At 42.0% G+C, this 17,743-nt stretch overlaps 1 protein-coding gene across 1 annotated transcript in view; it reads right to left on the bottom strand.

Annotated features, from left to right (window-relative positions):
* Nucleotides 1-17,743, bottom strand: part of XPR1 (xenotropic and polytropic retrovirus receptor 1) — a 103,301-nt gene that overhangs the window by 39,498 nt on the left and 46,060 nt on the right. The window contains exons 3-7 of the mRNA XM_028732418.2: nt 12,524-12,625; nt 9,302-9,525; nt 2,929-3,078; nt 2,563-2,646; nt 1,053-1,134 (exon numbers count right to left, since the gene is read on the bottom strand). Coding sequence (XP_028588251.1) covers nt 1,053-1,134; nt 2,563-2,646; nt 2,929-3,078; nt 9,302-9,525; nt 12,524-12,625 — 642 coding nt within the window. The remainder of the gene's footprint in view (nt 1-1,052; nt 1,135-2,562; nt 2,647-2,928; nt 3,079-9,301; nt 9,526-12,523; nt 12,626-17,743) is intronic.

The following is a 17,743-nucleotide window of genomic DNA, read 5'->3' as shown; positions in this document are numbered from 1 at the left end:
TTCGGGTAAGCTCAAGTGAAAACCCTGCAGTCCCCAGATCCACCTTTAACTAGTAGACTGAAAGGGTTTTGGGGATGAGGGGAATATGGCAGTATATCACCCGGAGCGACTGGTCTTTGCAATCAATGCCTGCTTTCTCACAGAAATTTTATGTGTAACTTTAAAATCATTTTTAGTATTAATGTTTGATTGTGAGGATTATGCCACCAAAAACCTCATTTGGGATACAAGCCTGTCCCCTTTCTGAACACTTAAAGTGTTCTTTCAAGTTTCAACTATGCAAATTAACACAAATACACAAATGGTTCTAAATACATCCAGAACTAACAAGAGCTACATGATATGAAAAGATCAATGAGCACATGTTTCACAGGGCCACTGACAAATATGCAAAGTGAAAATAGAATTTTTTGATTACAAAATACAGAGGAACAAGTATGAAATGGGGTATTTAATATATTGGATTAAATATATTGCTTTATGCAGAATGCATAAAGCACTGCAAGAGATAAAAAACTGTTTGTTAATTATTTACATTAAAGTGCCTAAAAACCAGGAGGTACCATACAAAAAAAACCTACGAGATGCATATTAGCATATTCAGTGAATCATTTAGATAGACATTTCAAGTCATGTTAAAATGGCACTGATGAAAATGTGCTACTAGGCCCAGTTTGCACAAAATATGTGGAATAATGAGAATATTTTAACTTCAAGAATTTGGTGAAAAGTACTCGAAAACAAGCAATTGCCTGTGAATTTCGGAGAACAAACTAAATTATACACAAGACCCCCCGACCCTGAGACTTCTGTCTTTTGTCAATGTCTCTCCCCGATGTCCAACACAGCAAGATCCATAGAAATCTGACATGGTTCCTAATAGTTCCTAGCAGTCCCAATAACCCTAGTAATCACAAGCACAGAAAGCTTTGCCAGAAGTTGAAGCTACACCAAATAATAAATAACATTCACTTATGGTGAAATTAATCACCACATGATTAGGTCATTCAAATTGACCCATGGATTCAGGCTGCAAGTGTAGGGTGACTAACCTGAAATGATGACTGTAACATTCAACACGATGAATATTCCACAGAATAACCCAACTCTAAAGGTAGTCCATGCTGGGGCAGGCTGCAGATACAAGAGAAAGTTGGTTTAAACAAAATCATATTGTAGTCAGCTAAATTAAACTGTGCTGTTGGGTTGTTGTTGGTTTTTTAAAAAAAAAATGGGAAAAATCCTCACGAAATCAATAGTATCTCACAATTTATAACTCTAAACTCCTCTTGGTTTGTTTTGTTTTGAAGACAGATTCCATGCTGTCAACTGAGTGAGAGATGAGGGGTCAAGAAACACACACTCATTTGTTCAATCACTACTTATCGTTCTCTGACATAAAACAGCATACGGACACATCCACACAAGTGTACGAAGCTCTGATTGGTGCTGAGCAGGCAGCATGTTTTATCTTTATAATGAAATGTCAGACAACCGATGGTAGACTCCAGGCATTGTAGAAGATGAAACAAGGTGGCTCCCCAGAACTAAGCACCTACCTTGCTGGGAGGCAGGCATGCCAACTCAAGGGGGCAGAGGTGTATTTCGCCCCCTCAATATTTGTTTGAAGGGCTCCTCCCCAATACTGAAGGGGACCGGTATAATGTTGTGGAAGGCTGAACCGGCCTGTGCGGTGTTGGGAGACGCCGTGGGGACTGGCGCGCCTGGCATGAGGCCACACAGCCCTGCGCAGTGTCTCTTGGCGCTGCAGGGAACAGCGCAGACTAGCAGAAGGCTACATTGGCCTGTGCATTGTTAGAAGACGGGCGTGATGGGAGCCGCCGCCCCCCAATCTTGAGGTGCAACTGCTGGGAGGGGGTGACGGGTCACTGCAGCACTGCCAGGGGCAGTTCCCACGTCACTGGAGAGCCCACTGCAGAACAGCTGGGGGGAAATGTTGGTGGAGCTCTGGCAAGACATTAACCCCTAGGGACCCAGCCTTTGCCCAAGTATGCCAGGTACTGACACCAGCCCAAATGAGCCTTTTGTCTGTGTCTTAGAGTGAGTGACGTGTCTAATTAGGAGACAGCTCCATCAAGGCCTCTGGTACGCTTCATGCTGGTGGGAGTTCTTGAGCTCTTTGCTTTAACTTGTGAGCTTGCATGAAAATAAGCAGCAAGAATGCGAAACAAAATCCGCCCTTGAAACTGGAGAGCACACGAAGGTCAGATAAAAAGCTTCCAGGCTTTAAAACCACATGCAACTTTCTCTTGATTTGGGGACACTTTTTGTCCTCTCCCGGTCCTCTGAAGCCAAAATCAGAAATACAGAAGTGGAAATGGAAGACTTTGCCCATGCCAGTTCTTATAACTGCATATGCTCAATTCGCCCTGTCACACCAAAAGGCTAAAATGCAGATGATGATGATGATAATAATAATAATAATAATAATAATAATAATAATAATAATAATAATAATAATAATAACAACAACAACTTATACCCTGCCCATCTGGCTGGGCCTTCCCCAGCCACTCTTAAACCCAGCTAATTTTTCATCACCTGTGCAGCTCCCAGTGGTGGAACACGTAACCGCTTCATAGCTTTCTGTCGGTCTCCATCTTCCAATTCGTTAGTCACCACTGTCTAAAGAACCAAATAAATAAATAATCAATCAATCATGCCTCAAATCAAGACCTGTCCATTCAAAGATGTTTGGCAGAAGGAAAAAACGTTCAATAACTCAGTTGCTATCAACGATCACAACAGCAGGACGTATTTAAAGGTACCAGTTCTTCGGTTTATTCAGATATATTCAGATTGTTACCATAAGCTGGTGAGCAGCATTTCGAGAAGATAGAAATGCTAGCAATACCCGAGCGAATTTTGTCTAAGGACAGGCGAAACAAACAGGCCAATGTACTCTACCTCTGTTTCAGAGATGAGCTGGTTGATTTTTTTGCAAGTATAAAACGGTGCCACTTCAACGTGTGCGACCCTCCAATCTGCACCTCGGGGAGTCTCCAGGATCTTGTCATGTTTCTTGAGGATTTTACGGAATCCTGTGAAGTTTAGGTTCTAAAGATACAGAAAAATCCACACCACATTATTTTCTTTCAATCTTTACAACAGTAACTTTGATTTGAGATCAGAGAACAGGAAAAGTGAATCAATCTTCTTGGGGGGGGGAGCATTTAAATGCCATAGTTTGTACAGACTGAAGCCTGGCAAAAAATAACAAATGCAGTTAAATTTAATATTCTGTCCTGTTGTAGGAAGCAAGTCTTTTCATTTACTGACATCAAAAGGAGTCTACACTCAGTAACAGAATGAAATTAAAGACCATCCTAATATTTCCAGATAATAAGCTAGGCAGAAATTGTGAAGGAGTGCCTAATTCAGATTAAATGACACATCTCTGCTACTGAAGCCATTAGTGTTTATTTTGCTAATTCTTAAGAAATCAGCTTTAAAAGAAATATCCATTAATGCCCATTGGGGTTGTCTTCGTAAAAAAAACACTGCATCATGCACATCATGTTTTAAAATTAAGAGTAATCTTTGGCTATAACCTATATTTGGTTGCCTATTAAAATCTGATTGGTAAATTAGAATAATCAAGTTTGCCTGAAGGCCAAGCCCTGTTCTCCAGAAACCCTTTAATCCAGAAGGGGTGGCCTTGGTTACCATGGGCTGTTCAACATATTAAATGGAAAACAAACCAGGGTTTGCAAACAAGCATTTACTCCCAGCTCACTGAAGAGTGTACCTGTATCATATATCAAAGGACCACAGTGCAGCAGTAGAGCATCTGCTCTGCATGCAGAACCTTTCAGGTGAAATCCCTGGAACCTCCAACTAGATAAACTAATGTGTCTAGATAAACTGCATGTCTTCTGGAATGCTTGTGTCTCACAGTTTTGTTTTTGGGTGTACATCTTAATATCTTCAACATACACCCCAAAATAAGTAAAGAGTCTCAAATGGCTCTTAATGGGAAAGCCACTCCAAATTCCAGGCATCCAGATATGCTGTACTGCAGAGCATGCACATTTCTAAAAACTAGAAGATATCTATGGCTTTTGCCCTCTTTGCTATCTGCTGCCAAATATATCAAGACTGTTTATTGAAGATTTATTTACTTGGATTGTGGCTGAAAATTATAAACACCAGAGACTAAAAATAAGAATACATAGTGACATCTAATCTGCATAGCTATTCAATGCTTAATTAAATCTGAACCAGTTGTTTTTGTTCAATTTAGAAAGGGAAAAAAAAGCATTGTTTACAAATTCAGTCTTCCAAGTCAAAGGACATTTAGAACAGCTGGCATTGAGAAAAAGCAAATGCAAGACTAAATACTAAGGATATGTATATCTTGTTTAGTTCATGCTCAGGGGTTTTAGAGGACCAGTAGTACCTCTAGTGGAGCACACGTTATGTTACTTCTGGGGTAGTATGTCAACCTTTGGTCTCCACCCTACACTCAGCTGTGGCTCCTAGAAGCTGCCAGCATATGGCAGCAGTCACATCCTAGGAAACTGCTTCAACTGGCCAACTAAACCAGGTGAAGTTTTTTGATGGGTCTCAAACGCTCAGTGAGTTATGGACTTGCCCTGCATGCAAAGACAGACTCCGGTGGATTGAGCGAGCGAGGCCAATAATGGGTCCAACAGTCAAGAAGGCAGTTTCTGAACAGGCTGTGGAGGGAGGTGAGTGGCAGGTGGGGCTTGTCCATGTGGAAAGGTAGCCCATCTAGGAGAAGGAAAACTCTGATCAGAAACATCTGCTGCCTTGCAGGGTATCTTTGGAAGAAGGAAAGGCTAAGGAGTAAAACCTACACCAATCTGGAGTGGAGTCCCTAAGATGGTTGCATGGATTCTTGCATGCCTCCTTCCGGCAACTCCTGCAGCCAAGCTGGTGCTAGTGAAGCCCAGAGTGGGGTCTTGTTGTCAGGGAAGTCCAGGATCTCCATGCACACTGCCCAGGCTTGTGCCCTGAGGAAGTCACTTTGGTGCTGCTGACACAGCAGTTTGAGGTGCACCCCATTATCTCTCAAGACAGACAGATGCCAACTAGTTCGTGTTCTTGCGGTATCTGGGACTGAGCTGAACTGCTAAAAGGCACAAAGATGCACCACTACATAGCTTTTATGCTATGGCATATTTCTCTCTCCAACCTCTTTCTGTGTGGATATGTATATATACTCTGTTGTATAAAAGTTTCTTTGTAACCACACATCCATAGATTGGTAATAATTATGCTGAAAAAATGATTCCATTTAATGCAGCCACACAAATTCAAGACCAAATTTGAAAGCAAACAAAGAACAGCAGAATACCGTGCCAATGGGAGAGGTTATAAGATTTCAGCTCAGCTGAAATGGTTTCCAATTTAATTATGCCTGGAGTGATTTAATATTGGAGCTTCGTAGTATGGAAAGGAAGGAAGAGGACAGGGATATGGGAACAGGAAGCCAATGCATTAATGATCTATATTACTGCCAATGAGAAACCTTAATTACTTTCTCTTGAAGGAACCCGGCATTTCCCTCCCTTGGGGCAGTTGTGACTTGTTTCATAAAACTAAAATGGAAAATGGAAGCAAAATCATGGTTTTGGCCATAGATTTCTCTGTGACAAGTAATTTTGTTTGATGTGGGAGTAATTATAGCTTTTTTACATGTCACAAGAATCTGAAGCTATTGTAAAGCCTATAGTGAAGCTATTGTTAAATCATCATTTGTATTTGAATTCTTGCAAGTGTCTTTTTACTCCAATTGCACTCCAACTGAAATAAAGAGTTCAACACAGAGAACATCAATCTTAAACATTTCAGAAAGAGGAGAAATGAGAGCAGACTGAGGTGGTTCTGGGAGCAGTCACAGGGCTGTTTATATAGCACCAAACCATGGTTTGGCATGCTATCTAAGTGACCCAATTCTAAAAAGCCATTTGGTAGCCCAGGTGTTGCCCTCCAGATTATCCCATTATCCCTGACCATTGGCCAAACTGGCTGGGGAGTGGGAGTTCAATCATATCAAGAGGGCACCACATTGACTATCCCTGTGTTTCAGTGTCAGTAACAAATTCTGCTGTCTACTATCCACATTTAGATTATAAGCCACAAGGCAGGACCCCGTTTTCATCTTATTTTGTACAGTCAAAGTGACAATAATAGCACTATATGTGTATTTTAGCTAGTTCAACAGTCTTTCCAATGTCCTCTGTTCCTAATAGACATCCATAAACCCACACTGGCCAACTGCTAGTGCCCCCAACCCTCTGGCAAAAAGAGTGCCCAGTGGCACATATCCCCTGGGTCTCTTAAATGCCCCAGAGAAAATACAGCATGTGACGACATAAGGTCATTTTAAAGGAATTGTACAGAGAAAATATGGCTGCCCCCCATTGTTTTCCAGGGACATTTTGAGGTTCTGCTTTTAAAGTGCATGGCACAAATCAAAGACAGATCACCCAGCTACCTCACCTAATAGTAAGTAGTCCCCCCTCCACACACAACATTCATCCGCTCCCAATCCCTGAAAGGTTATTGATTAAATGCTCGGCCACTTATATGAAGCGATGCTGATGGAGGAAGTGAATTAGATAAGGGCTGTCAATTCTCAATAGCTCCCTCCCACTTATCCTTTATTTTAAGAAACAAAGTACACTGATATGTTGGTTCTAGTCTTAGGAAGGAGCCGATGGAACAGGTCACTATTCACAGCACCAAGGACAGCTCCTAGTGATAAACTTGCTCCAACAAGAGTGGAATGTGAACTGAGGCCTTGTGAACCCTGCCTCCAGTCCATCTCTCCTCCTTTTTGAGAACTAGAGTCTGGCCTGAAGACAGGCGATTTTCTTGCACTCTATGACATCTCACCTAGTGCACTCCCTGCACCATTGGACTAAAAAAGGTAGCATGGGAGACGCTTGGAAGGCACCCATAAGGGTCCTGGCTTTGGTTCTATGGGCCCTGATGCTGTGATAGCTGGGTCAGTAAGCTCCTGCCTGCCAGCCTTGGGTTCAGTGGTCCCCTGATCACCAGCATCCAGTTCAGAGTCAGAAAATCTGTCTGGCTCCTTAGCAGCTGACAATGTAGCCTCAAACTCTGTCCTGATTAACAGGGCCATGACAATCAGTTGAAGCCTGGGACATGGTTGAGCGCTTGCTTTTCTCTCTATGCAATGGCTCCTACCCAGTAATATATTGCATGCCATTATTTATTCCACATTCCTGAAGGGCTGTCATTGATTCTTAAGGGAAAAGTAAATCACTGTGCTTGAAGACAATGCTGTAGTGGATATAAAATTTGCGTACCCCAACTTTGGATGCTATAGCCCAGCCTTTCTCAACCTGTGGGTCCCCAGATGTTGTTGAACTACAACTCCCATCACCCCTAGCTAGCAAGGCCAGAGCTCAGGGATGATGGGAGTTGTAGTCCAACAACATCTGGGGACCCACAGGTTGAGAACTGCTGCTATAGCCACTAATAATGGGGACCCCATGGGGAATAATGCCTATCTGCCATCTTGTGAAAGCAATCCCAGGCTTGCAAGGAACAGAGCAGCTCATTTTTCATGCTCCCCACCAATACCAATGCAAATGTGCCGCCCACTGTTCCTTCTCAGACTGCATTGAATTTGTAAGAGGAGACAGGACCAACAAGACAAGCACAGCATTGAAGTGCAACTCCTTATACTGGATGGGTTATTACTGCTTCAATAACAACATGCCTTGGAGATATTGCAGGTTCAGTTCCATACCACTGCAGTAAAGTGAATTTCGAGTTACGCAATCTTTTTTGTTTCCAATTGTATACAGAAGTTCTGTTTGCACCATACCATAGTCTATTAAGCCAGCCCCCCACCCCTGGCTGCAGGGACGGAAGGGGGGAAACTCAGCTCCAGCCCTAGTCAGCTCCACTTCCATGGCCAGGCGAGGGGTGGCAGTGGTGGGGATCTCTTCCCCTGGAAGCGGCCGGGCTGCCTGCAGCTGCACCCACATCCTCAACAGGAGCAATATCTCTGAAGCACAGTAAAATAAGGTATGACTGTATGTCCTCAAATAAGTGCCCCCCCCTCAATGTGGCATAATGAGCTGACTACACACCTAACAGGAGAAGGGCGAACTTGGCTGAGGTATGTTGCACAGAAAAGAACCTAGGTTATCTCAATCACCGTTTTCAAAAAACACAAATGAGCACCCAGTTTCCGATTTCTCATGCAAAATCATAAGGCCAATGCCATAGTTCCATTTCTCTAGACTGAGATTCAAACCTTTGTACCATTTCCCTTTTAAGTGTTCTCTCTCTGAACTATTGGACTGCTCACAGGGACCTTGTTATGCTAAGTTATATTCTTCCTTGTCCAACTGGCTTCCTTCCCTCTTCCTTGCACAATGTTTGCTCCAGTCACAAAGACAATACAAAATGTGCTGTACTGCAACAATGCCTGTGTTGACGCTTTGGTGCCGCAGAAGAACTAACTGTTCTACTGGGGTGGGGTGGGGTTGTCATCTCTCTTGCTTCATGCAAGTCTCCCACCCACCAGGCTATGAAGTAGGCTGACTGCTGTGTTTAGAATGAAAATCCTTCCTTTCCTGCCTGACCAAGGCTTTTGTTAATGTCCGTGGCCAAAAATGTTCTGCCCAGATGGCTGCTGGCAGCATTTTGTGTGGCAGGGATTCAAATCCATACCCGAGAGGAGCACTTGAGATTGTGACTACAGGTGTCAAAGTCACAGTCCACCTGCTTATTGGGCTACAGAATGCCTGTGATTGGGAAATGCAGTGGGCTTCTCCTGGCAACATATAGGAGGGGGATTGACGGCACAACTCTGTGATACAGGACACGCTTTGAATGCAGATAGAAAATCCCACATCTCCAATTAAAAAGCACAGGCAGAAAGTCATCTGCCTGAGACCTTGGAAAGTTGCTCCAACCTAAGTAACTGAGCTAGCTGTATCAGCAGTTTGACACAGTGGTCTGGTTCACATGCCACAATAAACCAAAGTTAAAAACTCTAAAGCTCCTGTTGCACTGTCCCTAGCTCCTGCTGCTGTCACACAAAGGACAAAACAAGCTAGATTTTGGCTTGCTGGGCCATCTGAAAGGGTTCAGACAACATAAGTAGTCAAATTCTGGCTTGTTTCATCTGTGGCGCAGCATAAATGTGGAAAGAGCACCATGAGAACTCTTGGTGTCACCTATTGCAAAGATCTGGCTTAATCACTAAAAACTATTTGGTTGGAAAGACTAGAAAATAAGATCACAATGCTTTAAGGAGCACAGGTGATACCTGATAGTTCTGCAGTAGGATGAGGCTGAGGTAGAACTCACTAAAGGCCAGTTTCAGGTCTCTGATGTTCCTGTGCTGAACACGCTCCTCATGGGACAGGTGGAAGACTGGCATTTTACGTTGCCGCAGAGTGGTGAGACCACTGTTTTCTCTCTGGGCATCTAAAGTAGACTGCAGTTCATTCTGTAGTGTAGCAAACCTGCGCTGAGCTTCGGCAAGCTTCTCTTTAGAAGGGAAGAAGAAAGCAACAGAGTGTGATCATACAATATTACAAATGAGTACTCAGTCAAGTTTGTCAGGATATTTTCTTAGGAACTCTGTATGAACATATGCACATTATGTTGTATTTTTCTTGACAGGAAACAAGAGTTTAACATCAGCACCTGCAGCTAAAAACTAGAGCTTTCACCAATGAAAAAATGGGGAGGGGGTAAAGCACCCATGCTTTTTATGTTTTCTTTATTACTGCTTTGATGTTGTGTTGTTGTTGTTTAAAAAAAGACAAAAAATCTGGAGGCTTCTTCCCTAGCCAATCAGTGCAGATGGTGTGCCATCCCACAGTCAATTTAAGTAGTCTATGAAATTCCAAACTCAAATCAAGAGTTATGGAAATGCTTCCAATATTCCCTGAGAATGGAGAACATTTTCACCCTGTTTGCGGGTCTCCAGAACAAATACAAAACACTGGTTTTGAACATGAAACCAGTTCTCTCAACATGAGGGGAAATTCATGACCTGCACTCCCTATTTTGGCTCATACTATTACAAATTGTGAATGTATACTGGAAAAGTTTCAGCCTCTCTATGTATTCTCTGAACTCAACTTAAACCTCTGTCTGATCGTTTGTGTTGGAAGAAGGCTGCTTTTAGATTCTACAAATGACTGATGCTGCTCTATGAAGGAATTATAGTTACATTTTATTATTCATCATTCTAAAGTACACTGGGGGTGGAGGAGAAACTGGAGGGACCAGAGGTCTCCCTCTGCCCAGCCCAAAATATTTTTGCCAGCCTCTGCCCATAAGCATGGAGCTCTTTCTGTCTGCCAAAAGTGAGGGCAGAAGTACTGCCAGTGGGATTGGCACCAACAGTAGTCTGGAGAGTCCCAAAACAGGGCATATTCCAAGGGTGAGGGCAGGCTGAACTGGTCTGGGATCCACTGGATCCCAAGCCAGCCTCACTGCCATCACCTGATGCCATCTGGCTGAAATTCTACAGCCTATACTTCCAAACCTTTTCACCAGAGCCAGCAAAGCAGTGTGGTTATGGGAGGGTTAGTAGTTGCACTGCCCAAGTACACTCTGTTGCTGTCCAGCTGGGCTATGCTTGGTCCATACCCATCTTTATGGGTGACTCAAAATATTGATCCAAATGGCAACTTTATATCTCTAGGAGGTTCCTTGCATTTCACTCATTATATTATTATTATTATTATTATTATTATTATTATTATTATTATTTAATTAAATTTGTATGCCACCTACCCATAGCTCTCATGGGAGTTCACAACATAAAATTACAATATAAAATACACAATACTTCAGACTTTTGATTCTTCATCATAAAAGGTGGGAAAACCAGAACAAACATGATCACTGAACTAGTAGGACTTCATTGGGAGCTACAGTTTCTACTTATGATCTAGTCCCTGGACTAAGTCAAGAGTCCCGGGCTGCTTTGGGAGGAGGGCAGGGTACACATTTAATAAATGATAATCAAAATAAATGCTTGTCCTCAGTGCCTATGCTGCTCAGAAAAGAAATCTGGAATCCAAAGCAAGCTTAATATCTGCTGTTTATTAGTACTGCACTTGTTATGACACTTGCTGGCTGTACTATTAAAAGGGAAACCTCTTTGGCTAAGACACAGGAGAAGCAATACCTTCTGGGACACCTTCCAGATTCTGTCACTGTCAGTCACATTCCCAGACTGCCCGAAACTTCCTGACCTGACAAATGAACTTCTATTACTGTGAATCTGTAAGGCTGACTATACAAACAAATTCTCTCCATATAAACAGAAGGTCAGCAGCCAAGGTGTGGTTAGTGTTTGCAATGAAGAGAACTAAATATGATAATTCAATAACCTGTCTGTGAAGGACTTTAACCTGCAGAAGAGATGGTGAACTACATCACCCCCTCTTCCGCAAGCTTTGCTAACTTATTCAAGACTTGTGGGGGAGGAGGGTGGGTGATTGTGGTTCCTCTGTGGTGAGGAGAAAGTATTTTGCATATGTTCAGATGTACTCATGCCTTAATTATTGCTTTGGATTTTCTGTGTAAAACCAGGCTGAGCACTAGCTGTACGATATAGGGTCTCATCCGATCTTAGTTTAGCACTATGGGGCTCACACACTCCCCACCCCCCAGTGTAGCCCATGAAGATGTTGGAAGCTTTTGCTTTAAAAAAAAAAAAAAGCTCCTTGTTATATCCAAACTTGGGGGAAGGTTGCTTATCTTAAACAAGATTGGATCTATGCACCCTGCTTATTTACTAACCAGGTTTTCCCAAGTTCAGATAGATGTTCTCGGCTGTTTCCAGTGGGGTAAGATACGTTTCTGCAGTGGCTTCAAAAGGAACCTGTAACACTCTGACATAATAACAGCATCTACAGAAGATCCTTGATGTCTACCCTACATCTGAGATGGATCAGGGCCATCAAAGGAAAAGTTACAATATGTGCAGCTTTTTAGTTTGGAAAAGAGACAACTTAAAAATGAGACTACAGGGGACATGATAGTGGTGTTTGGTGTGGGGGAAATGGAAAGACGGGTTCTTCCTCTTTGATAATAAATAAGTATTAAATTTTTATTTGTACCCCGCCCTCCCTGGCCGGAGTACACATATTAGAACATGGGGTCATCCACTGAAGATAAATACTGGTCACCGTGCCATATTATTTTAAACCCATATGAAGAGATGGGCTTCATCTTAGAGCTGAATCTGCAAATCCCCCAGCTAGGGAGATAAGAAAGGGAAGATGTCAGACAAGAATATGTGTTTTGTTTTAAAGAAATGGAAGTTCCACAAAGCTCCTGGTGAACCTTACTTCCTACTTAAAAGACCAGTTGAGTCTGGGAAACCAGTCACAATGACACATATTACACCTGTGTTAAAAGTTCTGCACTGGTTGCCTATCGGCCACTGAGCCAACATCAAGCTTCCGCTGTTGACATTTAAACCCTGAAACTTTCACATATTAGCTCAATGCTATCCTCTTACCTGAATAAAATGTGTTGATTTTGGCAAGTTCCTTTTCACAGGTTTGAAAGAATTTCTCTTCAAACTTGGCAAAATACCTTTTTACAGTGTCTTCATCTGTGACTGGGGGGAGGAGATACAAAAATAAATTTAAATAAATATTTTTGTACAGAACTCATAGCACAGAAATTGATGAAATGTTCCATCTTACTCTTTCATATTTCTCTGATGGAAAAGTTATGTGTGAGCTAACAAAACTGTCACAAAGGCCTCAGACTTGAAAGAGTATTATTAATTATCATCATCATCATCATCATCATCAATCAGAATTTATAGACCTATCCCCAGAGGTCTCAGAGCAGTTCACAGAAAAAATCAACACAAAAGCCACCATATATATATATATATATATATATATATATATATATATATATATATTTTTTTGCTTTCGTAGATTTTCACGGGTATAGGTATGCAGGTTTTGGTGTCCTCGGGTGTCTTCCCGTGACACCCCAACTTTTACACGGGAAGACACCCGAGGACACCAAAACCTGCATATATATATATATATATACACACACATACACACACACACACACACAAACAAGTGGTGCCTCGCAAGACGAAAAGAATCCATTCCGCGATTCTTTTCTTCTAGCGGTTTTTTCGTCTTGCGAAGCAACCCCATTGGCGGCTAAGCGGATTAGCGCTATTAGCGATTTAGCGCTATTAGCGGCTTAGCGATTTAGCGCTATTAGCGGCTTAGCGGGCTTAGCGGGCTTAGCGGTTAAAAGGCTATTAACAGCTTAGCCACTTTGAAAAAGGGGGGGGAGCGGGGGGGGAATGGCGAGACTCGCAAGACGTTTTCATCTTGCGAAGCAAGCCCATAGGGAAATTCGTCTTGCGAAGCGCCTCCGCGACGGAAAACCCTTTCGTCTAGCGGGTTTTCCGTCTTGCGAGGCATTCGTATTGCGGGGCACCACTGTATATGATCAAAATAAAAACAACAACCCAATAACACCCCGCTCTTTCTAGTTTACATACCAAGAGAAAACAAAAAGGTAAACTAGATGAGCCCGTGACATACACAATTGGATCCTAAAAGAGACATTGACACCTCCTTAGCATGATTTTATTATTGTCCCTTCTCCCATGTACATTTGAAAGCAGTTTTCCCATTTGTTCCACCATAAAGTGATTTGAAACAACAATCTATATATAAATTCCACCAATGCGCTAAGAATTTGAGCAAGGCAAGATGACCTCCCACATGAAAACAAAGCTTGGCAATCAGCACTGGAACCAATGTTGAACAATTCATGGCGGTTCCACGTGGATCATCATTACGAAAGGACTTATAATGAAGCATGCACACACTCTTGCCCTCTCCAATGGTATGAGAAAAGCAACCATATAATTCCCCCCAAAGAGGGTAGAGAGAATACTTAAGAAAAGTTTAAAGTTTAAACTGAAGTATGAAAATTTCTGGTTACACTTTATAATTCCCCCCCCTGACATTTAAAAACTGAACAATGGAATGTGTCACGCAGACATGTTGCTGAACCGGAAGATTTATAAAACAAATGAAAACAGTTTCTGTAAGGAAGGATTAGATACAAAAAAACCTCACCACTTCCTCATTGCAAGGGACTAACGTCTCTTACAGGGCTTGATTTTACAAGATATGTTCTGTTCGCTAACGAATATGAACATTTGACGGTTCTTCTAAGAAGACTCCAACAAATGTCTTTAAAAGCTAATTAAGTCTTTCCTTTCCAATATTACAAAAGCATAGCAAGAAGAGAGAAATGTTCAACATCCTTAAGCACAAGAGAGAAATTTTCCATTGTGGAGAAGCAAAACCACATGACGACGACTGCAAGAGGCAGCATGAAAACATTTGCAGAAACTGCAGCAAGTCCTGTTCCTCTTAAACCAGTATGCAGGATGTGTGCATGGGTAAAACAGAACAGAATGAGGTGCACCAGGGCCTGATGAGAAGGATTTCAATTTACACATCTGCAGACCTAAAACTGTACTATGGTAGTGAAGAACATTTGATTAGGGAGATCCAAGTTCAAATTCCATGGCTAAGCAGGGCTCAATACTTACAGGCTTACATGGTGTCAAGGATTCATTTTCTTGAGTAGTTGAGGCAAATAAAGGTCAGTTACGCCTTACAAAGTCAGTTCAGACCCAACGCCAGCCATAGTTTAATAACTGGTACCTTGGTTTGCAACCGCTTTGGATTACAACCGTTTTGGATTACAACCACGTCAAACCCGGAAGTGTGTGTCCCTTTTTTTTGGATTACAACCCATTTTGGGGGGATTACAACCAATTTGGGGGGGAGGCCCCATTGGCGAAAGCGCGGCTTGGGTTACAACCTGTTTTGATTTACAACCGGACCTCTGGAACGGATTATGGTTGTAAACCAAGGTACCACTGTATTGTGGGATCCTGTGCTCCCTCCTTGCTCTGCCCCTCTGTTTTACAAGGGCCCCCCTGTCTCCATTGACTTGAAGATACTATTATGTCTGACCCTTACCAACGGTGACCAAAGACGCTCCTAAGTTACCTTTTGGAAACTAAATTACAGTGGTGCCTCACAAGACGAAATTAATCCGTTCCGCGAGTCTCTTTGTCTTGCGGTTTTTTCGTCTTGCGAAGCACGGCTATTAGCGGCTTAGCTGCTATTAGCAGCTTAGCGGCTATTAACGGCTTAGCGGCTATTAACAGCTTAGCGGCTTTAAGAAAAAGGAAACAAACTCGCAAGAACTCGCAAGACGTTTCGTCTTGCGAAGCAAGCCCATAGGGAAATTCATCTTGCGGAACGACTCAAAAAACGGAAAACCCTTTCGTCTAGCGAGTTTTTCGTCTTGCGGGGCACCACTGTACTGTACACCATCATTGGGTGATCTCTGTAGTAGTCTATGAAAGGTTACATTTTCAATCAAGTCTCACTTTTGTGCTGGGTATTAACAGCAAGCAAGTAGCCTTGCTTAAAGCATCACCCTGTCTATCCGAGTATTTGTTTCCCCCTGCTCACACCGTTTTGTTGTGGGGCCTCACTTGCATACATCAATAGGGAACTCATTCTTTAGCATCTATATAGCCAAAATGGCACTATCCATGCAGGGAGGCCTGGTGGAGTCACAAGCCGCACAAAGAATCTTTAGGGAAAGGGTCCGGAAAACGAGTGAGGGGCTGGACCAGCAGAATGAGAAATGAGCCATCTGACGAGTTCCTGGCTAAAGCAATATACAAAGTTCAAAGCTCATTCTCAGCCACTACACAGAATGTGGTACATAGATTTATGCAAAAGCATGAAGGTATTTGAGAGACAAAAGTAAACCTTGAACACAAGGCAGAGCTTTAATTTTATACAAAGATTTATTCCGCATTCATAAGCCGTAAACATCTAAATGGAGCAGGGTCATATTAAAGCTGACCTGCACAAACACTTTTCATAACGCTTACTTTCTAATCTGTTTTCACACAGATGCCTATTTACTGGCTTTCAACAGGAGTGCAAGCAATACAACCTGCCATCAAAAGGTTTCCCTTTGCTCCCTTGGCAGCTCAATAATTTAACTGTGCTAGAGTAGTGCTGCTCAAGGCTACTGTGCATTTATTTTGTTCAAAGCCAGCCAGGATGCAAAAGCCTTTCTAGGATGCCAAAAAGTTGGCTAAGCAGCTCCATGACAATAGATGTAGTTTTCAAAAGGCACCTAGTTGGTTTCCAAAAGAACGCCCTTTCCTTTGGATTTTTTTTTTATTCAAATCTTTATAGAGTGCTTGCCCATGGATAGGGCATCTAAGGAAAATCAATCAACATTGCAGGCTTGCTGCTATCTCCCAGAGGTTGCTACCTGGAAGCTGATTTAGTTTGATAGTTTAGAAAAGAACAAAGTGCTTATGCAACAGAAGCTGGAGAAATGTGCCTGATTGGCATTTTATGTTACTTTGATTCATTTAATTTCCTTCTTATATTTTTATTGCATATTTATTTTGTACTAGGAAGTGTTTTTATTTGCTAATGCTTTGCGGTTATTGTGAGAAGCTCAGTCTGGTGGCATACAAATACTGAAACAAAAACACCCACACCCACCCAAAAATCCATCTCTTGCTGCAAAGGCTGACATAGTTTAAGCTCCTTTCTTGCAACATGCAGATTGCAACAGCCCATAACAGGTTACATGGCTCATCCTTGAGTAGCTTGAGATGTCTTATATAGGAATAGTCTGTGCCATTATGACCATGCTACAACCACCCTAAAACCTGCAGCACACCAATGTGGGAGTCATTTAGAGAACTGGTCTCTAAGTTAGTTAAGAGATCATGACAATAAAGATATTATTATTATTATTATTATTATTATTATTATTATTATTATTATTGAAAAATTTCATTTGGACTTTACAGTTTGTCACTTACAGAAGAGAAGAAATGAAGTAAATAGGAAAGGAGGAGAGAGAAATGGGGGGGGGAGGGAGGGAGGGAGGGAGGAAGGAAGGAAGGAAACAAACATAAAACAGAACTAAAAAACCACAATACACCAATATCCAAACTAGGTCTCATGGCTAAGTTTTAAGTACTAGAGCAACTAAAAAAATTTAACTAAATATACTTAATTCAGCTGCTATGCAAAATTTGTATTACATTGTATTACATTATTCAACTGAAAGAAAAATGTATTGCAACTTGTTCCAGGGCTTCTGGTTTACTTAAATGGGGAAAAATCAGGTGTGTATCTGTTACAGATGTATTGGTTCAAAACTTTTCTAAGTTTTGAAATGTTCAAAACTTTCTAAACTCTACAAATTACCACTCCACTCACATGCATCATAGTACCTCATGTGAATGCTACGGGGAAGGGTTCTGTTCTGTACTCCTTTGACTGCCTTGGGAGAATCAAGTCCCATTCTCCAGTGACCTTAGTCCATGTGCCAGGATGAAAATGCTTCCCATATTTGATGAGTAATGCTGAATTGAATTTTTGGCAAGGCCTGAACCCCAAAAGATGGAAAATAGGTGGTAGAAATGCAACAGTCATAGAGATTTGTGCGTAACTACAATTATAAACATTGTACCCAGGACACAAGTCCAGACTTGTAACCAGTGAAGCAATCTTCCTAAAGCAGCTGCAGCAGGGCAAAATACAAGACTTTAACAGAGCACTGTGTGGTCACCCACATTATATTACAGTAACCTCTGAGCAGACATACCATTTCATCTAGC

This window comes from Podarcis muralis, chromosome 5 (genome assembly GCF_964188315.1).
Source record: "Podarcis muralis chromosome 5, rPodMur119.hap1.1, whole genome shotgun sequence".
Taxonomy (NCBI): Eukaryota; Metazoa; Chordata; class Lepidosauria; order Squamata; family Lacertidae; genus Podarcis; species Podarcis muralis.
Note: the sequence above shows the minus strand (reverse complement) of the source record. Positions and strands in the feature narration are given on the sequence as shown.